Source organism: Corapipo altera, unplaced genomic scaffold, assembly GCF_003945725.1.
Source record: "Corapipo altera isolate COAL_440 unplaced genomic scaffold, ASM394572v1 2, whole genome shotgun sequence".
Classification (NCBI taxonomy): Eukaryota; Metazoa; Chordata; class Aves; order Passeriformes; family Pipridae; genus Corapipo; species Corapipo altera.
The window spans coordinates 12,120,549-12,143,803 of record NW_020884890.1 but is presented as its reverse complement, the minus strand read 5'-3'; the positions used below and the strand labels follow the sequence as shown (position 1 = coordinate 12,143,803).

The 23,255-nt window shown below is 41.1% G+C and overlaps 1 protein-coding gene across 6 annotated transcripts in view; it reads left to right on the top strand.

Annotated features, from left to right (window-relative positions):
• Window positions 1–3,972: 3,972 nt before the first annotated feature.
• SYNCRIP (synaptotagmin binding cytoplasmic RNA interacting protein) overlaps window positions 3,973–23,255 on the top strand; it is a 26,795-nt gene continuing 7,512 nt past the window's right edge. For 4 of the 6 annotated variants that reach the window (XM_027644707.1, XM_027644706.1, XM_027644705.1 and 1 more), the window contains exons 1-10: window positions 4,008–4,140; window positions 5,460–5,619; window positions 6,502–6,620; window positions 6,804–6,911; window positions 8,640–8,753; window positions 8,840–9,016; window positions 14,039–14,174; window positions 15,060–15,265; window positions 20,265–20,414; window positions 21,883–22,004. In XM_027644707.1, the coding sequence (XP_027500508.1) occupies window positions 5,472–5,619; window positions 6,502–6,620; window positions 6,804–6,911; window positions 8,640–8,753; window positions 8,840–9,016; window positions 14,039–14,174; window positions 15,060–15,265; window positions 20,265–20,414; window positions 21,883–22,004 (1,280 nt within the window). In that variant the 5' untranslated portion in view covers window positions 4,008–4,140; window positions 5,460–5,471. Of the gene's footprint in view, window positions 4,141–4,178; window positions 4,200–5,459; window positions 5,620–6,501; window positions 6,621–6,803; window positions 6,912–8,639; window positions 8,754–8,839; window positions 9,017–14,038; window positions 14,175–15,059; window positions 15,266–20,264; window positions 20,415–21,882; window positions 22,005–23,255 lie in introns of those variants that run through there. The other 2 variants (XM_027644708.1, XM_027644702.1) reach the window with 2 other exon arrangements.

The window sequence follows — 23,255 nt, the reverse complement described above, 5'->3', positions numbered from 1 at the left end:
CTAGTTGCCCAGACAGCTTTTGAATGTCTTACGAGAATGAAAACTCCACACCCTCCCTGGGCAACCTGTGACAGTGCTTGGTCATCCTCACAGTGAAAAAGTGTTTCCTGATGTTCAGAGAGAACCTCATGTGTTTCAGTTTGTGTCCGTTGCCTCTGGTCCTGTGAATCATACTGGACTTGCAAATGCTTTCTTGGCTCCTTTTATTTTCCTGACTTAGAATAAGTGGAGTGTTTGAAGAGTTAGCAGGGTCAAAGTTAGAACTTTTGAAATAGTTTAAATATAAGAGGGATTAACCTTGATTTTGTTTTAATAAGTGCTACCCCTGCCTAGTTTTGGAAAAGTCAGAACATGCACACAGGATATAACTGGAAAGAATGTTAAAAGAAAATATTACCATTACTTAAGCCTTTCTTTGCTGAAATCATGTGACAATTTTAGATCGTAAGTTACTTTTATAGAATGGAAAAACTCTCAAATCGGCTTACTAAAGACTGAGATAGTCATATATGAAAAGCTTTTTTTTTCTTTAGAAAATTTCATATATGTTATTTATCTCCTTTTCATTAATTTCTGACTTGCACATTTCTCTTAATAGGTACAGGCCTTGTATTTTATAACTCAGCCTATCTCTTAAGACAGAGAATTTGACTGATAGGATGAAGACATTTAACTGACTTTTAATTAAACAAGTATTTCCCCAAATAGCCTTATTTTACTAAGGATCTTGCAGGGCAAATAGGCCAGTGGCCAGCTGTGCACTACATGGAATAAACTGCAGAATGCAATCTTTTCCTGAACTTAGATATCTTTATAATATACAGATATATTAATAACTTGGCAGTCTTACCAACAAGGCTAAGGGCTGAGAATGGCTTGAATAGTATATTGTTGAGAAAACCCCAAGAGTGGCTCAATCATTTCAGAATTGTGCTGTGGCAGGTGTAGCATGGGGTGGTTGTTTTCGTTATTAGAAGTGGTAACATTTGCTGTGTGACCAGTGCTCTGCCCCTCTAGTGCTGTAGCCGCTGCGTTTCATAGTTCAAGTATAGCAAATTCTACAGCAGAGTCTAAATTTCCAATGCATGTGCACCTTGGAAAGGCATCATAGAAACTGGAGGTAAGATTCCCGTTGAGTATCCTAGAAGATCTTAGATCTTATCTGTGCTACTCTGCAGTTGGTCCTGTTGTAATAATGTTTTTACTGTGGATGTGCTGGGGAGGCTCAAAAGTCCAACTGTGGCTTCAGTGTGTTCTACAATGGTTACAACTGGATGAGAAGCAGGCAGGGGTTTCATATACCAGGAAAATTCAGGAATTAGCACAACTTCTGGTGAGAAGCTGTCAAACTTTCAGGCACGTGCAATGAAGCTCCTCATGTAAATCTAAGTCACCAGATAAGTGCCTGCAAATGTTCTTGGCAGCGTATTTTTTCAACTGATGTTCTATGTGACTAAAAAGAAAAAAACCTGATTTGATGAATCTTTTACTGAGCATTCCACTTTTGTCCTACTGAATTAAGGCTAATAACTGAGCTATATTTGGAGGAACTGTGTGTCAGACTTTCTGCTTCCTGCTTTCTGTGTAAAATTTCAAAGGATCAAATAACTGCAACTCTGACTCTGGGTTAGCTGTGATTTTAAATAAGGGTTCAAATCTGTTCACTGCATTTATCCTAGTCTTTTTGTTGCTTTTACTTCTATAAGTGCATGAAAAGGTTTTCCCCTAAAAATGGTCCTGGAAGTGGGAATTACTTTCTCAGGAGTTTGCCACTTATAGTTTGTCAGATCCACTGACTGAGAATTATAATGAAAACACAAGAATTTTCACCTCAACATGAGGAAGAACAACATTATGTTGAGGGTGGCAGAGCACTGGAATAGGCTGCCCAGGGAGATCGTGGAGTCTCCTCTGGAGACTTTCAAAACCCACCTGGACGAGTTCCTGTGTAACCTGCTCTAGGTGGCCCTGCCTTGTCAGGGGTGTTGTACTGGATGGATGCTGAAGGGATCTCCAGAGGTCCCTTCCAGCCCTAATAATTCTGTGATTTTTCATTAGTTCTGGAAAACAAATCCATTTATGAAATTGAGATAATACTCTGGACCACATTTGTATTATAAACATAACACTGAAGCACCTTCTGTAAACATCTGAAAATAACATGTCTGGGTGCAGTATTTTCACTGAAAAATATTCCCTAGACTTATTTCTGAGAATATTATTGTCATTGCCCAGCTGACAGCTATGTTTTTGGTGAAAGTTATTAACTTTGAAGGGAGAGAAAAATACTTACATTTTTATAAAGAAAACGATTAAAAATATCACAGAGATTTACACAAAAAATGTTAGCTTTTGTTTTAGTATTTTTTTTTAAAGTTTCATTTTTTTAAAAGGTGGTGAAAAGTTTGAGTAAAAATAACCTTTAATCAAATTTTCAAATTAAAAATTAGCTGGAATACATGTTAGTGCATAGCTGCCTTGTATTTGTTGCTATTTCAGATAAATCTGTGGAGTGGTCCAGCTTTTAATGAAGTTTTATGGCATCGAATTCTTGAGATTTTTCTCTCGTATCAACGACTACAAGCTGTATGTTTCACATGCTTATACACCAGCATGTGAGCATTTGTTAACACCGAACTAACCCTGCAATTGTCTGTGTTTGCTCCACTGCGCAAGTTTAAGTAGAGCACTGGAGATATGCTGGAAGTGTTCGACCGGGTTTAGGGCAGCAGCCGCTGCTCAGCTTGTGGCTGAACTGCCTCTGGGGAAGTGACTAATACTGTGTGTGCCTTCCTGCCTCCCTTTTGCTGTCTTTATCTGGACACACAGGTCTGGCAGAGCTCAGTAGGTTAGCTTCCAAGTTTCTCGTGTGGGGTGTGCAAGTGCGACGCGTTCAGCACTGGAATCCTGAAGTGTGCAACAAGGATCCCCAGCACGGACCCCGCGTCTGACAGCGCTGCGCGGGCAGACCCGCATTCCACTAGGGCCGGCAAGAAAGTTAACTACCAACGCGGGGCCGCCCCAAAGGTGGCTGCGGAGCAAAAGCCCTGTTCCTCGGGCTGTGCTGCGGAATTCCGGCGGTGGAGAAGTGCCTGGCGCCCCAGCCCGTGCTGCTGCCGGTGCCTCCCCACCGCCCGGGCCCCGTCTAACACGGCGACTCACGGAAACTGCTGTTCCCCTCGGAAAAACTCCCTCCGCCCGGCGGCTATGGCGGGGCAGGGAGCCCGCCCGAGGGGTTAGTGCTGAGCCCAGGGCGTCCCTCCGAGCAGGCGTGAGGCGCCTTCCGTCTCCAGTGCGGGAACGCCGAGCGCCGCCGGGCTCTGCGCTGGCCGGCAGCCACACAAAGCGTGGCTCTCCCTCCCCTCCTTTTGTGTGCGTGGCTTTGTCTACTCCGTCCGGCCCCCCCCCCCCCCCCCGGGGGCCGGCCCCCCCCCCCCCCCCCCCCCGCCCCCCGCTGCCCCCCCCCCCCCGCCTCCCGCTTTGTGCCACCTGCGCGCCGTGGGAACGGCCGCTTGCCCAATCCCGGTCCGGCCGCGGCCGCTCCGCCGGCGCCGCGCCCGCACAGGTGCACAGCGCGGGAGGCGCCGGTTAAGCGCGCCTTCCGCGCGCGGGGCTCCTCCCGCCGCCGCCGCCGCCGCCGCCTCCCCTCGGCAGCGCTTAACCCGGGAGGGCGGGAGCGGCGCGCGCCGCTCCGCATGGAAGGCAGGGAACGCGCGCGGAGGGGAAGGGGGGGAAGGGGGGGAGCCGGCGGGGAGGGCGGGCGCGCGCGCGAACGGGGCGCGGCGATCTAACCCTTGCGGAGCTGCCTGGGAGACCCCGGGGTTTGGGGCTGCGCCAGCGCGCGCGGCGGCGCCTCCTCCTCCTCCCTTCGCTCTCCCCCCGCTCCGCTCCCGCCCGCCCTCCGCCCGCCCCCCCCCCCCTCGCGGAGTGGAAGGGGCCGGGGCTGGTGCCAGCAGCAGCAGCAGCAGCGGCGTGAGCGCTCGAGCGGCCGCCATTTTACGCCAGCTCCAGCAGCAGCACTGCCCGGACACACCGCCGCGGGAGCGCGGAACGGGGGCAGCGCCTCAGCACGCCGAGCCGCGACCCGCGCCCCGGGAGACCCTTGGCACACGGCCGTTCACCCCCCCCAAACACACACAGGTCAGCCCGGCCGCGCGCCGGCGGGATCGGGGCGGGAGCGGGCCGGGTGGCAGAGCGGGGTGAGGCGGCGCAGGGCGGGAGGCGCACGCCAGGGCCCTGCAGCTCTGTGGGGCCGGGGCGCTGCGCGATGGGTGGAGGAGCTGCTGGCGCTGCCTTCGTGGCCTCCGCTGTCGGGCGGGAGGAGGGGACGGCCGGGCCGGGCCGGGCCGGTGCCCGGCCCCGGCGAGAAGGTGGCGGCCGGGGGCACCACCCGGGTCGGGCCGGCGCGGGGCGCGTGGCTCCTGCCTCATTGTCCCGCCGGCCTCGCCGCTCCATTCATTGCCCGCGACGGGCCGGGGGGAGCGGCGGCCTCGGTGCGCGGCGTGTGCGCGGGGATCGGGGCCGCCTGTGCTCGGCGTGCCCCCGGTCACGTCGGGAGGCGGTGGGCGACGGGCAGCGGCGTTTCCTGGCCGGGAAGCGGGGCCCTGCATTGTTCCGGGCAGGAGTGTGGCCGGGGGGCGGCGGCGGGGCCGTGAGGCACCGCGAGCTCCCGGCTGGGTGGTGAAATCGGGCCCGGGGTGTTGCAACCCGCTGTCCGGGGGGAATAGGGTGAGAGGTAGGGAATGGCTGGGGCTCGGGGCGGGGGGGAGCCGCTCCTCCCGCGGGAGTGTGGCGGGGAGGGGGGGGAAGTCGGTCACTGGAGGAAGTTGTAGGACATCTGAACGCGCGGAGCACGTGTTTCCATCGGGCTCATGGCCGCCGCCGCCGTGGGTGGGTGCGGGCTGGGAAGAGCGCTTTGTTCCTCTCGCTTGCCCGGCCGGCACGGGAGTGGAGGCGGGAAGGGATCCCGGCCGCGCCCGGGGCCTGGAGAGGCGGCGTGAGCCGAGGGGCAGCGAGTTTGCAGCGGGAGGTGGAGGCGGCAGCGGGTGTCAGTGACGGTGTCGCGGTGCATGTGGCAGGTTTGGTTGTCCTTCCACCCCCGCTGCTGGCTTTTTGCTCCATTTCTAACTTATTCAGAACCTCTTAGGGAGTGTGTTAAGAGAGACAGAGAGAGGGAGGTGAGTCAGAGTGTCTGGCTGGGTTGTGTAAAACCTGCAGTGAAAGCTACCCCACCCCCGCCAGGCAGTGGTGTTAGGGCTTTCCTTTGTGTTAGTGCTTCTTTTGAGGAATTTCGTGCGTCTTGCAAAACTGAAAAAAGTATCAAGGAAGTGGTCTACGGTTTTTTATATTTTTTTCATTATTTTCAAAGAATAGGGCAATCTGTTGCATGTATTGTCACTTAAATTGTTCTACCTGAAGATATATTTAGCTTAATTTTGATGCTTATTGCATTTGAACAGATATCTGGAAACATGGCTACTGAACATGTTAATGGGAATGGTACTGAAGAGCCCATGGATACTTCTGCTGCAGTTACCCATTCTGAGCATTTCCAGACATTGCTTGATGCTGGTTTACCACAGAAAGTTGCTGAAAAACTAGATGAAATTTACGTTGCAGGTAAGATCTAAGACTTGCAAAAGCACATGCACAATATTTTATTGGACTCTGCTGTCTTTGGGCTAAAATAGCAACTTTTTGTGGTTTCCAAAAGTATGGGAACTGCAGTCTTGCCAAAATCTATGGATGCTGTATATTCAGTGCTTTAATTTGTTGTAGTATTTTTCAGAGGAAGGTCTTGAGCTGGGCTAGTTGGGCTGAGGGGTGGGAAGAAGTATGCAAGTGACCAGAGCAACAGCTGGAATAGACAGCAGATGATTTTTAGGAGGAGTAGGTGATGTGGTCTTTGTGCATTTTTTACCTTAGGTATAGGCAACTGTAAGTAATTAAAGCCTCAGTATGCATCTTCTCACGTAAAAGATACTTAATGACATGGTGTTTGGGCTCATGGATGGAAAGGTTATTGTATTGGTTTTCTCAGATGTGACAATAGCTAATATTTTTAAGCTTGATTTTTGGATTGTGGTGGTCATTTTTAGTGCTGCAGTATATTTGTCTTTATAATCTTCTCAAAACGTACCAGGGTATCATTACTAGGCAAGCTAAGTCAGATTTTGATAGGTTTTGATAAATTCTTCTAAATTCAACTTCAAGATATTGAAATTAAATTTGGCCTGTGAACATTTCGGTTTCACAGAAGTCAAATGAATACATAAAAGCAGTAACTTTTACTCTGAATCTTAACTTTTTTGCTTTTAATTAAAGAAAGGTTAAATACCCTTAATATTTAACTTCAGGAGAACTAAGTGGTTTGTTAGGTATAGTAACTTACTTTAATCAGTGATTGATGTAGAGGTCACTAAAATGTGTTAGATGTGTTAAATGTGGTTTTACAAAGATTACTGCCCAAATATAATTAGTAATTTTTTTCCTTTTCTCTAGGGCTAGTTGCACATAGTGATCTAGATGAAAGAGCTATTGAAGCTTTAAAGGAATTCAATGAAGAAGGTGCACTGGCAGTGCTTCAACAGTTTAAAGACAGTGATCTCTCACATGTTCAGGTAATGTTAAGTAATTTAGAATATAATTGTTGAGGGATAAACTACTGATTGACCGGCAAGAGATTTGTTTGAGTCTCTTCAGTTATCCGTGTGTGATGTGTGAAATGAACACTGTACTAGTTCATAGTAAAGTGAGATTCAAGCTTGTCATGTTTTCAGAACTGAAGATTCTATCTTTTGCAGAACAAAAGTGCCTTTTTATGTGGAGTCATGAAGACATACAGGCAGAGGGAAAAACAGGGGACCAAGGTGGCAGATTCTAGCAAAGGACCAGATGAGGCAAAAATTAAGGTATGTCCCTAAAAATAAGTTATGAGGGCTGCCTGGATTTTTTAAAAGCTGTTGTGACAGATACTTTATTGTTTTGTAACTGCACTTTTTCTTAAAAAGGCTATTATAGATTGTCATTATTAAAAACTGTCCCTTGCATTTTTGTCTTGCACTTCTTCCGTTTGGAGTGGAAATTTAATATATTGTTAATTGCTGAAACTGAACGTATATAAACATGAAAAAGATTTCACAGTCTGCTATAAGTGTTGTTTAGACAGTTACACTATTTCACAGCTAAAATTTTGTGGAAACCTGTCAACATAGTTCAGAATACATAAGTTCAGCTACTGCTACTGGGTTTTTTTGTGGTTGTTGTTTGCTTTCCCCCTCCCCTCAGTTCAGATGTAAGGCAACTCCACAATAGGGAGGAGATACCACGTGTCTGAAAAAACAGATTGTAATGGATTTAGGATTTAGCCCACTTCTTATGACGTAATCACTGTGTTCATAAACTGTACCCCTCAAACTGTCGTAATAAGGGATAAATTATTTCTTGGACTATGCTGCTAGCAAGAGGTTCTTGTCTCAAGAGTTAAGCGTACAATAATTTTATTCTAAAATTCTGTGATTAGCAATTTTATCAAAGATTTAAGGGAAGGAAAACCATCTAAGCATGCTTAGGTGATGCCATAAAAACCCCCGAGAATCTTTGTTCTTTGACATTTCATGTGTAATGTGTAAAATGAGCATCTTATATTACAAATAATTATGTATCTTGTAAAATTAGAAAATCTTTTTTCTCCTGAGTTTGAGTCTGGGATGCTATTAATTATAAATTCAAAAAAACTGGTGCAGTTTTTGTCACTACCACATAAAACAACAATATTATGAGGACTTTTTTAATAAATTCAAGTAGCATAGCTTTTACTGCTGATGGCTATAGCATTTAAAATAACTGCAATTTTCCAGTTGTGAAACTGCTAATATTTGACTATAATTGGGCTTTATGTGTAGAGTTGATTTGTCTTTGTACAAAATTATTAAGAAAGCCTTGATTTCACAGGAGTTTCGCATGCACTTGCATACTGAATTTCATCTAACATTTTAAACTGCTAGTATATATGTAACTGCATGTAGTGCTTCTAGTGAGGGTTACTTGTCCTGGGATGCTGTATGCACCTGCAAGGAATTTGGAGGGGGGAGGATAGGAGAAAGGAAGTAGTACTGCCATGTGAGTGGTTGGATACCTGAAGCAGTCTGTACAGTGTTCCAGGGGTGTAAGCACTTAAACATGTGTTCTTTAACTTCACACTCATGAGTAATCTCATTAAGTGAAGGGAACTCTTGTGCATAAATGTCTGCAGGATTGGACATGCCAAAACAAGAAGTGGCTCAGACTAAGATCTTCCTAATTAAAGGGAAGCTTGCTGTTCTATTACTTCTTTTTTTGGGGGGGGGCAGGAGGGGGTGTGCGTTTTGTTTGGATTTTTTTTTTTTTTGTATGAAAATGAAGGAATTGGAAAACTGTATGTGAATCTCTAATTTTCTAGCAATGTTTTTTACCTGATAGTTTTGTTAATTGTTTTGCAAGTTTCTTGTTCAAGTACTAGCAGTAGGTTTGTTTGCCTGTGGGATCTTCAAAGCAGCACAGTTTAAAAGGAATTATAAGCGTGTCTGTCTGTGAATTTAGGGCAGCTGAACTTGCTCAATTTGTATCTGATTTTAAAGTTTTAAGTTTCTTACTTGAAGGCACTGTTGGAGAGAACCGGCTACACCCTTGATGTGACTACTGGACAGAGAAAGTATGGTGGACCTCCTCCAGAGTCTGTATATTCAGGACAACAACCTTCCGTTGGTACAGAGGTAAGGAGGGGAATATGTTTATGTAGATGTGCTCTTACTGATTGCAAATATTTTTTTATAAACAGTGCTCCTTATGTCTGTTGTAGATATTTGTGGGCAAGATTCCGAGAGACTTGTTTGAAGATGAACTTGTTCCATTATTTGAGAAAGCTGGGCCTATATGGGATCTCCGCTTAATGATGGATCCACTAACCGGTCTAAATAGAGGATATGCTTTTGTCACTTTTTGTACTAAAGAGGCAGCTCAGGAAGCTGTTAAACTGGTAAGTTTTCCTGGGACTTTCTGGTTTTTTTTGTAAGAACACTCTGGCTTAGAAGCAGTTGTCCTGGTCCTAATGCTTAAGTGCTTAAGATGAAACTGTCATTGTTAGATCACTTCATAAATGTCCACTAGGTGTTCTTAAATGTATTTCCATGTTGCATATATATTTTTACTGAATGCATTAGGGACAGGGGAAAAAAAAAGCTCATGGACTGCTATTTTGGTCCTTTCAGGTGCTTTATTATTAACCACAATTGTGTTAGCAATAGTGACTTCTGAGCTGTCTGCATGTGGACGAGTTTTGGAGAGCAGTGATGTTGGGGTTGCTGTGGGCAAGGCAGCGCTGGTCAGGGTGTCTGTGACTCCTGATGTGCTTGTGCACCAGCAGGGGGCCTGCACTGGAAAGGTACTTTGAAGTCAGAATTTCATAAGATATTTCAGATGGGAAAAAGTGTCTCTTGAGCGTTGAGGGTCTGTTCTGTTTGCTGCAACTGGCTGGAGAAAGTCATAAATCCTGCCAGCTTAAAAAGCATTTCCTCTGTTTTACACAGAGGTGTGAAATAGTTTGATATAGGATACTCCTAATAAGCTTTTCAGGTTTTATGCATGAAGTACCCATCCCTAAAAGAGAAGGTGGGGAGAAACAGTACCCTGATCCTCGTGCCACGCCTTTGTTTTCCTGGTTAAGTTCAAGTTGAATTTTTTGAGCTATTTGCTACTACACTGATATGGCCAAGATCAGTGTGTGGTATGATTTCCAGGAGTGCTAAGCACAGTCATTCTGAAGTGTACTGATACTATATTGCTGTAGTAGGCTTAATGTACTTTGTTTTGTAATAAGGTTTGTCTTAAACTAAGATACCCAATGACATATTAATATTAGTCAGTTGGTGGAGACAAATCAAGCTGAAAATAGGAATGTGTTTTAAGAAGGTGTACAGATGTCTATGAAAGTGGAAGTACAAAAATAATCTGGCATATGCCATTTAGCTTTTTAAATAAGAACAGTTGGTTGTTCCAGCATACAGTCAGGTATGCGGGGATAACTCTGTGTTCCTCTTTGTACTTCCATTGTTAACCTGGATGTTTATGTTGTGTATGAACTTCTAAGAGTTAAGCACATGACTTAGCAAAGTAATGAATCAAATCACAGAAGTCCTCAGAGGCACTTAGTAAATGAACAAAACAGAATTTTTCTTCACTTAGCTGGGTTTTGCTTAAAGGCAGCATGCTCTGAAAAGTCGTTTTTGTTTCCATAAAAGAAAACATCATATCCTAGCCTCAGTCTTCTACTAAATGGTACAAGGGAAGGAGGTACTTGGTGTCCCTTTATGTCTGATCTTTGATATGCAGGAAGAAAGGGTATTGTGTTGTGTTTTTCAGTTAAATAGCCACTGAGGATAATATCTGAAAAGTGTTGCAGTTGATGGGGCTGTCTTTCAGCCTTTATGCTAAACTTGTTAAAAGTAGGGTTAGTTTTAAATTGGATCCTGTGACATTAGTTGGTGTTTTTTCATGGTTCTAGCCATAGTTGAGTGGCTAGTTTAGTGTAGTGTAAGTTTCCCAAGTTATCTAGAAGTGATTTGCGGAAGTATTAGCACATTGTGGCTCTTGAGCTCAGCTGAAAATTGTGAGTCTGTCACTTGTATTAGTTCCACGTGCAATGGGAGATTGCTGAAAGACTGCTTAGAAACGCTGAACCCTTGGTTCTAGCCATTTTCATAGCTTATTATTTTAACAGGTGTTCTTTTCGATGCTATCTGTAATCTTTTGATGTGTATACAGCTTATTTCCCAGCTTTCTGGACTCTGTGGGATAAGGATTCTTCTGTTATTTTCTATCTTTTTCCCTGAGGCATTTTTTTTAGGACTCTGTGAAGTATAGAAAAAATGAGACTAAAAACCTCTGCACTGCCTGTAGGCTTTTGAGTAATGAGAGGCAGCTATGTTTTTGTCAATACCCAGACTGCAGCAGAGAATAAACTGACCTGTCTTCAGGCTCTTGGAGTTGGTGTAACATACTTTGCATACAGTTCATATCTGTGTGGCTGTTGTATGTATCATCCACAGTCTTTATAACAACTTAATGTAAAACTGAACTAAAATTTTTGGATACGCATATTGTTGACTTACTGTATTCATGAAAAGAAATCTTGAAGTTTTAATATGTTGAGGCCTTGATTTTGTTTATGCATATGCATTTTTAAGCCACTTAAAATTAATTTGTGTTCAGATTTGTTAATCTTCTCAGTATCAGGCAATAGTATCACTCCATTTTTTTCTCAATCACAGCCAGAACTATTTTAAACACCACTTAGGGAATTCTCCCCTTTTTTATGTCCATTATTTAATTCAGTGTGGTTAACCCCTTAAGTAACTTTCTAACTTAACCTGTTTAAGTAGAAGTGGCATCTCAAATGTTAACACAAACACTCACCATCAAAGTATGGTGGGTTCATTTTGGAAGTTTTTTTGAATCTCAGTAATATTTTTTTTTCCCTGTTAACACATTTACTTTGCTTTATACTGTTTAAGAATTACAACTCCGGTTGTGTTCTTTTGCACACACATTCAATTCTCCCTCCTGTTTCATAAGAAGTAATTAAAGTTTTTCAAAAGATCCCTGCGTGAATGAGGTTACTGTAGCATGTACAAGATAAATACTTTTGAGGTGAAGCTTGTAGGAAAACATACTGAAAAGTATAGTAGCATTCAGTGTATTTTTGACTAGAGCAGGTGTAAGCTTGATCAAAGTGGGGCTACAGGTGGATTATGCAAATATGCCATTTAAACAGTCTGCCAGCTATGCTTAGCAGTACAGCTTGCCATTTGCTCCTGGAAATAAGCTAGAATTGGTAGTGAAAGTTTAAATGGATAAAGTGACAAGACAGACTGTATGCACACCTTGACTTGTTTGTAAGTTCTTATAGAAGTCAGCAAGGAAAAAATAAAAAACTGTTATATTGTCTAGAAAGCAGCAGTATCTGTTACTGACTTCGGACATGGATTCAGTGGTGGCAGGAGGGGGAAGCAGTATGCTGACATAGCTGATTTGGTAGCCTGACTGTTTTGGCTCTTTACCCTGCTCATGATCTGGGCCTGTTTATGTCTAAGTTTTCAGATGGTATGCAAACTATTTACCTGAAAATCACCAACGTGATAACTTGGTATTTGAGAGCACCTAATTGAAGGCTGTTTTCAGTGTGTTAAGAGAAACACGCAATGGAAAGTAGTAGTAGTAGTAGTATGGAAAAACTACTAGAAACTATTGCAATATGCAGAATATATTAATTTTACCTTGCTGCCATGAGTTGTATGAGAGACTCTTTTTGGATTAAATATGTAGCTGAACTTCGGTTTTAGGGTTTAGCAGGAACACTTAAATAATATGTTATCTGTACAGAATAGAATAGAATATTTCATTTGGAAGAGACCTGCAACAATCATGTAGTCCAACTGCCTGAGCACTTCACGGCTGACCAAAAGTATTGCTGTCATGGTCATCATCAAGGGCATTGTCCAAATGTGTCTCTTAAAACACTGACAACTTTGGGGCATTGACTGCCTCTTTAGGAATCCTGTTCTAGTGTTTGACCACTCTCAGTAAAATAAGTTTCCTAATGTAAAGAAATGTTTCCCAATGCACACTTCAGTTAAAAAAGAATTAGCTTCACAGACTAATAAACTGTAAACTTCTTTAAAGGTGTTTCTTTAAAGAACTTCTTTTGAGTTACTGTAATCTGTCTCTCATTAATGTGTACAAATCTCTTTATTAGCGATGATAGTATACATACAGTCTTCCTCTGCAATTGTTTTCTGCTTTAAAGTCAACTATTCCTCTGCCACATAGGTAACAGATATGAAGATAGAAGTCTTTTACTGTGTCCTGCTATGTTTTGAGACATAATTATTTGTGAAGATGTCACTCTAGAGCCTTTTCACATGTGCAGTTGTTCTTTTAGCTCGCTTTTGGTGGAGTTAACTAGCTTAGAAAAGTTTCAGTGATGTAATTTTTGTTTGCACAAGATAAATATAAGTAAACATCTTCCCACTGATTTTATTTCACAAAAAGCAGGATAACTTGCTTATGCAGGAAGATTTACCACCAAACACAAAATAACTCATGGAATAAATAGCTAGATTAAATTTTAAAATGCTGTCTTGCTACTTGTCAATATGATGTTGACCACAAAATACAGTTTGTTAGCTAAAGAACAGTCCTTTACAGGGCTTCCAGTTGGAAAGGGGTTGATGTACCGCCAGTTGAGTGTCCTGCTGCTTATTTGGATGGTGTGTGTCTGTGTCTGCATCTCAGTGAAAAGCATTTTTTGTCAACAGGTGTTTACAGTAATACTTTTTTTTTTTTTCTTCCTTAAACTGCTGACTTGTTCACGGTATATTCTAAATCTACTATGAGAGAAGCATTTGAACAGAAGTCTTAGTATTTCAAGTCAGTAAAAGTTAGTTCTTGCTGTTTACTATCTTTACATGTGTAATCTTTGTGCTTTGGGAAGTATTTGCCAGTGGCTCTTGTACATTTTGTGGAGAATACCTGATCACAGCTCTTTTCCTTTTGTTAACTATGGAACTTTAGAAGGGAATCCGACTTTAATTGAGACTCATGTCTTGTATTACACACAAATCAAGAATTTATAGATAAAGTCTGTAGAGGAACTTGCATTTTTTTTCTACCCTGTTGTGAAGGGAGAAGCCTTGACCTTGATGACTTGTACATAAGATTTACCTTTTATGGTTCTACATGAAAAAGTCTCTTAAGGAACAAGTATTAAGAGACTTGAACAAGAAGGGAAGAATAATTGTTGGCTGAAATAGTGGCGAAATCTTAGAGAACATGGGTATACTTCAGAATAGGTGAATATGCATTGTAAGAATGTGTTAAGATGTGAAAACATAATATATTGCTCAGTACTGGGTTTTCAAGACTTAAATATTTGGTATGCTGCTGTTGAAGGGGAGCGAAAATTATTTGTAACTGATGAATGTCCAATTATTTTTTCTTGCAGTACAACAACCATGAAATTCGTTCTGGAAAACACATCGGTGTGTGCATCTCTGTTGCCAATAATAGGCTTTTTGTTGGCTCTATTCCTAAGAGTAAAACTAAGGAGCAAATTGTTGAAGAATTCAGCAAAGTAACAGGTAAGTCAGTAACTATGTTTTGTAGAGTTGGAACGATGTCAAATGTGATGGGTGATGAGCTGTCTTCACCATCTTTTGACTTACAGTCGAATGATGATGAATCCAAACCAACACCGCTCAGCATTTGTCTCAGCTTTTAGGTGTTGTGGGTTTTTTTTTTCTTTTTGTTAAATTGTACTGAGGGCTGAAATATTTCTGATTACACTAGATGCATGGTTTCAAGTTTTACCTATAAGTGTATAATGTTTAAGAAACCATTGAAAGAAATTTGAATTTGAAGTTTAATGATTTCAATACTAATGGATGTTTTAAAACTTCTCAAGGCAAAACCGAAGCTAGTTGAAGAATGTAGCTAGTTCTATGTTTTAGTGATCTGATAAGGATCTGTTTTTGATAACAGCATGTGAACTGGCAAAGGTAATGATGAGTTTTTGTGTTACTGAATTATACACTTCAGATTCTTTAGGGCAATTAACTTTTTTAAAATCATGCTAGTTTTGTCTCTTGTTGTTTGGACACACGTGAAAAAAACACCCTGATAAGTGGTGTGACTTAGGGGTTTAAGAAGAGAATTGACAAAGCACAACTTTTGGCTGCCCTTAACTCTTCTCCACTCAGTTGGAGGAAGGATATTTTTCCCTAGCTACTGAGCTTTCTTCGCTTGATAAAAATAGAACCTAAGTCGGGATAGTCTGATGTCTCTCTTTGAAAATGTCAGTCTTGAGAGAAGGGAAACTACAATGTACATAGTCTCAAAGGTTTAGTGTGCTCCTGCTCTTTTGGAACCACTTGTCAGATGCATGCTTGCCCGAAAGATAATCCCCACTTTATAATGCGAATTCATTTATTGAAGACGTAACAAATAATTATTTTATTTAATTTCAGAGGGGCTTACAGATGTCATATTGTATCATCAGCCTGATGACAAGAAAAAGAACCGAGGTTTCTGTTTCCTTGAATACGAAGATCACAAAACTGCTGCTCAGGCCAGACGTAGGTTAATGAGCGGCAAAGTGAAAGTCTGGGGAAATGTTGTTACAGTGGAATGGGCTGACCCTATAGAAGACCCAGATCCTGAAGTAATGGCAAAGGTAATAAAGCTATAAGGGGACCATAGTACATTTAAAGTGCTGTGTTCCAGATGAGATACTTCCTGGCATTAGCCTAAGATTAAATAACATCTTCCAGCCTTCTTGACAGAGATGATGTGAGATGATAAAAATATGAATATACTCTAGAAATTGTGTGAATTTAAAAACTCTTTATGACCTGATACTATTTTGTGCTCCCAAGGCTGAATAGTGAACATAATTCTTGCCAAAATGACACGTAGGATGATGTACTTAATTTCCTATCTGGAAGCGATGGTGGTGACTCCAAGAATTAAAATGGTTTTGTAGTTTAGTATTTGGAGGGACAGAAATCTAGATATGATCACAGAACAAACCTTAATTCTTTTTAAGCCTGGAACTGTGTCATTTCAGTGTTAGAACATGTCAGTGTTCAAACGTACACAAATGTATTTTCAAAGTTGCCATTAGTAGTTATTTCTGAGAGGTTAGGCAATTAACTTGTATTTGGAACTCTGTAGTTATTTTTAATTTGGGGGAGTTAATTCCTTAAAATACCTAGACTAGTAATATTTTGGATTTCGAACATTTAGGTGAAACTGAAGTCTGGAGTGTTAACATTTTGAAGTATGTTGTAGCAGTTGTTTTATTTATGTGCGTGATATTTTGCCAGAAACAAATTACCTGAATTTTTTTTTCCCATCAGATATTGCCCAACCCTGTCTTTTTCGGTTGTGTTGTGTAGCTGAGTTGTTTAATGGAAACTCCTAGCTAGCCCATATCCTTATCTCTTTCTCTTTGCTTGCTTTTCGTCTGTGCTTTTACTCTCATCTGAGACACGTCACTTGCTGGAGTCCTACTTTGATGGACCTAGTAAGATAGCTTGGCTGGGATCTCCTCTTTGGTGAGCCATAAGGGAAAAGGGTTGGGGTGGGGGCTCATTTTAGGAAAAAAGCTGCTTTTGTAATACAGGTATTACAGAAGCTTTTGGACTATCCTGTCTGCAGACTTTATTTTTCTTGCCTGGCATCATAGACTTATCAGCAGCAGGGGAAGACTCTTGCAGGTAAAATTTGTAGAAGGTGGCACTTCCTAAATATGAACTATGTGTTCAGTTTCTTGGCTCAAAAGAGAAGAGACCTAATCCACCAAACCGTTAAAATAAATGAGCAGGAACTTCTGGTGACATAACTGAATAGATGAACAGGAAATGATAGGGGTCATAGTCAGGTGTCTTTTCTTAGTAAGTTTACAGATCTGGAGAATGAAAGGATAAAGAAATGAAAGCTTGATTGTGGTTTGCTCCATTTACTGTACAGTTTTTGAGTGTATTAATGCCTTGTTTTGTATTTGAAACGGGACATGAAAAGGGAAGAAACATGGAAATGAAGGGAAGAAATACAGAAAATGTAGATAAAGTCACTGCATACTTCTAGGGCCATGTGCTGAAGATGGGCATGAAACTTGGGTTGAAGATGTATGGAAAACAAGAGTATATGGATTAGAATACTGAAAAAGTAGAGAACATTTGACTTGTATCTGAAGGCAGAAGTTGAGACAAGCATTGGTGTCTGACCTTCCTCAGTGGCTCTGTCCCGTAGTTTATTCTTGCAACAAGGAAAGTCTCCACTCCAGGCTTTCTTATCTACCTTCTCTACATTTAGAGAAACTGGCCATATCTGGCCCTTTTCTAAATGTTACATTTACTTTCCGTTGTTTATTGCTGTCTTTCTCCTATGAGAAAGAGCAGTGCAGGTGCAGCTTCAGTCAATAATCTCCTGGATGTGAGCTGCAGGTTGGCTGTCATTGCTTCTGACTACTGTCAGTCTGGAGCAAAGGGAATGCTATTGACCCACGTCATCTTGCACCTGCTGTGGTAGAAGGCTTTGAAAGGGAACTGTGATTTGGGAGAAGTAGGTTGTTTTTATCAGAATAATCATCTGGTCAACAGTTTTCTTGTCAAGACTGCTAGAAAAGCAAGTCCATAAGAGCAAACTATGAGGAAGGTGAATTCACCTTTCTAGTGAGAAGGTGAACAGTGTTCTAAATCTCGCAGAAGTAGCATGTAATTTCATCAGTACTTGGGCACCTACTAATTTAAATTTCTGAAATGTTTACTTGAGTCTTTTTTCCTTTGTCCTCCAGACTTCTGATAAAATGTTGTGGAGAATACTGTATACATGAATACTTAAAATTTAAATGGGCTGTTAAATACAAAGTAGCTTGAGCATGATGAGGGATGAAGCTAGATTCTGAAGCTAGATGTATGTGCTGCAGGAGATTAGTACTTGTACTGACAGATCAGAGTAGAATTGGTCATGGTATCGACTTCTGGTCCAAAGTGAACTTTTTCCCAAGTTTCAGTGGTTGTGTTGATACCGTAATCTCTCCTAAGTGTCATTTTGTTGCCTCTTATCCCTGTAGTCTAGATAAATTCATTAATGTTTTACTTGATTTCTGTAGGATGGCTGAGGCTACAGAGGACGGTTCCGGAGTGGCAGGTTAAGCAGCTAAATAAGGTCTTATGTTTGTGGCTGCCTGGCAGATTACAGGACAAGAGACAGGGCTAGTAACCGTTGGAGAATGTGGCCTGAAGTGTTTGTGCTGTAGGTAAGAGGAGGAAAAGGAGCAGATCCCAGAAGTTTTTGGGATCTTTAATCTTAAGCAGTTTTAAATGTGAGTTCTACCGTTACAACAAAATGCTGGTGCTGGTTATATTGCTTGTTAGGTGTATATATGGATTCTTGTATCTGTGAGGCTTAATGAAATGGACTTCTTTTTGTTTTGTTTTGTTTTCTTTTCCTTCCCTCCCTCTTTCATTAGCAGTAAAAAATGGGTTCATCTTCTCCCAACCTATGCTGTAACCCACCTAGTAGCTTTGACGTCATATTTGACTTGGTCAGCTACTGTTCAAATCAGTAACATGACTAAAAAATTTTGGCTGTTAGAGATTAATGGATTTGTCTACACGGGGAAAATTTAAATTAGTTACTTTTTTATTTCTTTAATAAAACATTGTTAGTGCATCTTGTAACAAAAAAGTGATTATTCTGTCAAGTTTTTAATCATGTCTGATATTATGTCAGTCATCATGAATTTATTAGTGAAGGCTAGCTAGGGTTCCTCATGAGATTCTTGCTTTCATCCTTTTCTAAACGACAAGAATAAGGAACATTTGTTTAAAGGTTTTGGTTTTTAAAACCATTGATTACATCACAAAACTTCCTGTAATTCATTTCCATAGAGTAAGGTTAAGGGAACAATTAGGATATTTTACTAAAAATGATTACTGTGTATGAGTTACAATAAATAAAGGTTAATCTTACCACCAGAACATGTAGAAGAAGCTTAATACATAGTAGGAAACAGCCTTCTGTGTAGAGTTAGCCATGACTTCTACCATCTCCTGAGAATCAGCAAGAATAACTATTGCCAAAGATCAGAGCTGATACACTGCGTTATATTTACAGCCTGTAGTATCCCTTCTTCCTAACTCTGCATCCTGTCCTAGTTCAGCTAGTGAGTGAGACAGATTTATGGAAGTCTGCCCTGTTTATTTGTAGCTTAATTACACAGTAATTCTTATAGAAAGGGTGTCTGGGTTTGTTGAGTTCCTATGTGTGGTGGGAGTAGAGTATAGCTCTGCTTCAAAGATTGAAGCATGCTTTCTTTTGTCATTTTACACCTTGTGTTATCTATGTTGACCTTGAAGGTTAGGAGCAGGAAGTCAGTGCTGCCCTGTACAGTGTTCAGGTTTTGTCATTGGCTAATTTGAAACCAGTAGGAGCAAAGGGGATGTGAGCAGAAGTTGCAGGTCTTTGCAGCTGATTGGCAGCTGCACTGTAGGAAGGTGAGAGTATGAACATTCCTTGGCAGTAGGAGGTGAGTAGACTGTCAGAGCGTGGTGCCAGCATGTGGAAGGAACTCTTCACAACAAGTCGAAGAGGCTTGTAAATTGTGAGAACACAGATGACATCATGTAAACATGCTAATGTCCAGTCATTTAGTGCAGCCTCGGCGTGTACACAAGGATGAGTCTTTCAGTACTAACGGGTCACTAATAGGTGATTCCTGTTGTCCAGAGTACGTTGTCTGCTCTGTTAAAAAAGGGTTTATTTTAAGCCTTTGTCAGATAGCCCTGTATTTTATCATATGCAGTTGGTGGTTGCTGAAACTTTATATTGATGATTAGTCACTGTCAGGTACCAGGGTATGTATCAGTAGCTGAAAGATTACTTGCCTTTCTGATTTTAGAAGCTGGATAGCACTTTGTGTAGCTTAAGAGCCGTATTGCATGCTTTAGCGAGCTGGGGGAGGGAATGGACTTCCAGAGTTATTTGGAGGTGGCTGTTCCTCAAGGGAAGGGCAAAGTTTGACTTGTGAGAAAGTCCCAGGGTGACTGGGCAGTGTCAGCCTTAGTATCCCCCTCTGTCTACATTCTCTCTTTAAGTAGTGGCTTCAGGTCCCTGAGTGCCCCACAGGCAAGCCCAAGACGTCACACCAGGTATTTGGTGTAGCTATAGCATATGAACCACAAGTTAAGCAACTTGAAAGTTGCAGGCCTGACACCTCTGACCTAGATATTACAGCGATGACTGTTCTGCAAATAACTGAACAAAAGTTTGTCTAAACAATTAAATGTTTTGATAAGTTAATTGTTTTGTGTGTAACCAATCCTGGTTACCTTCTTTCAAGTTTGAAAACGTTCTGAGGTGAAGTGAAGATTGCTTCTGTTAGGATCCTTTTAAACGTTAACGCAAATTGGATTGACTTTCAGGATACTAATACTTATGTAATCATGTTTGATAACAGATTCAGTGTTTCTGTCAGGGAATTTTGGAGCTAACTCATGCTGTATGACTATATAAGTGTACATGTTCACATATATGTATATAAAATGCTGTACAGAAAACGTAACAATGCTTTCAGTACTGCCAATAGCAGTAACTTGCAAAGCTTCATTTTGTGTTTTCAAATTAGATCGTACTTCTAAGTACTTTTTTTGTTTTCACCCCCTTAGGTAAAAGTTTTGTTTGTACGCAATCTTGCCAACACTGTAACAGAGGAGATACTAGAAAAGGCCTTCAGTCAATTTGGAAAGCTAGAGCGAGTGAAGAAGCTAAAAGACTATGCCTTCATTCATTTTGATGAACGGGATGGTGCTGTAAAGGTAAGTGAATAGGACTGTAACTGTGTGTGTGTTATAAGTAATGAATAAACGTAACATTTAGAAGCCGTGTGCTGCTTTTAACTTGAGAAAAAGGTTTGTCTGGAGAAACAGTAACACATTGTCACTGATAACTTTATCCTCTCTGGGTGTCTCTTAGGATGATGCAGTTGATTGCTTGAAAAGTGGATTTTAGATGCATCTATCCTAAGTAATTCTGCTGATGAGTTTCTAAGATAATCATGTCTTATATTTGAAACTGAAGTGTCAGAAGTTGAATGACTCTTCTCACCAAATTATTGGTAGAATCTAAAGCAGTTTCTCTGGGGCTGGTGATAAAATCTTAGGTATTTTTTTATTTTTTTGCAGGAAACACTTTTTTTTTTCCCCCACGTGAGGTGCTGGACAATTGAATAATTGTCATTTTTGGATTTTGCTAGCCTGGTCTTGATGTCATCTGTTGTTAGGAAGGGAAAGTGTAATTTCCCTCCTGCCTGTAGTGTTATCTGTTTTTTATGTTCTGTGGGAGCATGCAGGATACAAGGGCATTGAGTTTTTCATACATATCCATATACCTTAAAGCAGATACTTAAGAAGATCATGGAAGGAGTCTTCATAAGATATGTATCCTGTCAAGGTTTAGCTATGCAGAGTACCTAAAAGTGGTAGAATCTTTAGGATTTCTCTGCTTGAAATTAACTTGTAGCAATTAGTGTGACTCCTGAAAATTTTACATGGTGGAGGACAGTAGGGAAGAATTTGACAGTTTGCTGTTTCACTTTTTTTTGGAGGAGGAGGTTTGGGTGGTGGTGGGTTTTTTATGTGGATTTGGGGAGGAGGTTTTTTTGGGTGGTTGGTTTTCTTTTGTTTGTTTGTTTTTGTTGTTTATTTTGTTTTTGTTTTATTGGTTTTGGGTTTTTTTGTTTGGTTGGTTTTTCTTTAGGGGGGTGTTCTGGGGAGAGTTTTTTGTTTGTTGGTTTGTTTTCTCCTTGTGGTCAGTGAAACTTGACTTCTAATTTTTGGCTTCTGCTTGAGAAAGAAAGTTATATTTATTACAGGTAAAATAAAGGAATAGAAGCATATACTGATCTGTAGTTTTAGTACTGTTTGCATTGTGCTGACATTAGGAATTTATTCATCTATTACAAAATCTTTACTTTCTGAAGGACAGTTCTGTCACTTCATTAATTGAAACAGCTTGCAAAGATGGAAGCCTATTTAAAGTTTTGAGTGGAAGATTCCTAAGCTGATACACAAAGTCCTGGGTTTGAGAGCCAAGTTTAGATGAAATGCATAACTCTGGAACCCATTATACTATGCTGTCTGATAGTTTGAAAATTTTTTCCTAGCTTTGTACTGTTATTTTAGCTTTGGATAACAAATTTAAAAATGCATACTCTAAAAGATAGAATAAAATTAATAGCTTTGGATATGCTTGGAAGTATATTTAAAGTCTGGTTAATTCCTTCAGGCAATGGAAGAAATGAATGGCAAAGATTTAGAGGGAGAAAACATTGAAATTGTTTTTGCTAAGCCACCAGATCAAAAAAGGAAAGAACGGAAAGCTCAGAGACAAGCGGCTAAAAATCAGATGTAAGTGTAAATGCATGCACTTGAATTACTTCTGAAAGACGTGTACACTCCTGCCAAATTAAAACATCTGGTTATTCTAGTAGGTATACTATAGTGTATACAGGTTTTCTGGCTTCTCTGAAAATGTTGGATGTGTTTTTGTTTGCATTTTACTTCAGATGTAGTAGTGGTGTTGGTGAGAATTCCGGTACTGTCTTGCTCTACTCATTGAGTGTGAGGGCACTAGAGGAACTGTCTGAAGGTCATGAAACAAACATACATACCTCTTTTTATTCTCAACTTCCATTGGTACAGCCCCCTGTTTAGTAAAGTACTCCGTGAAAGGATAATCCTGATATTCTATCTTGTCACTTCCAGAAGATAGATCTGCCCACAGAGCTTGTGAACCCTTACTGATAGAGATTTTGCTCTAGTAAATGCTGAACGTGTTAAAAAAAAAAAACGGCGTTCCTTGCTGGTGTGTTCTGCTTAATGTTCTCATGTGTTTTTCTTCTTGGACATGTTCTAGCTTTCTTAACCATATTCCCTCCCACACCTTATTTCCAAAAATAACTTCTGCAAGTGCTGTTGTGCAGCATCCAAGAAGATGGAATAGTGAGGTTGCAAGATTAATAGAGATCTCCACATGGTGACCTACTGTACACATGGAATTGGTTAAGTTTGCCCTGCTTATAGGTCTCATAACTTTGTTAGCCCTTTTGTTCTTCTTTGGGCATCTGGTGTTACTGTAAGAAGTGGATTTCTTCTTTTTTCTTTTGCCTCTCTTCTCTGCCAGGCAGGACTTTACTATTCTGCTTAAATCTTTCGCTGATATAACTTTACTTTTTTCTGTGTGTTCTGTATCTTGGCAACACCACCATAAATACCTGTTTATTTAATTAAAGTATAAAATACTGTTGATATTGGCATAGATTCCCTCTCTATACAGGCAGTTGTTTGCATGGTTGGAGATATGCTTCCTCTCACTGAATTTGAGTAATACCAAAAAAACATTCTCACTACAGTGTACAAACAGATTTGCTAACTCTGTATTCAAGATCTAATAACGGCCTGTCTCCAGTGATGAAGAGGAAGATTTTCTGAAAATGCACTTGATCAGTTACAATCCTGTGTGATTTCCACCCCCCACACACACCATAACTGTTCTCTGCGTATTATCTGATACCCAGATTTATTACTTCTGGATAGCATACATGTATTTATAACACTGGAATTCTTCTGGCATGTGTCATCTCTCATAATAATGTGCTC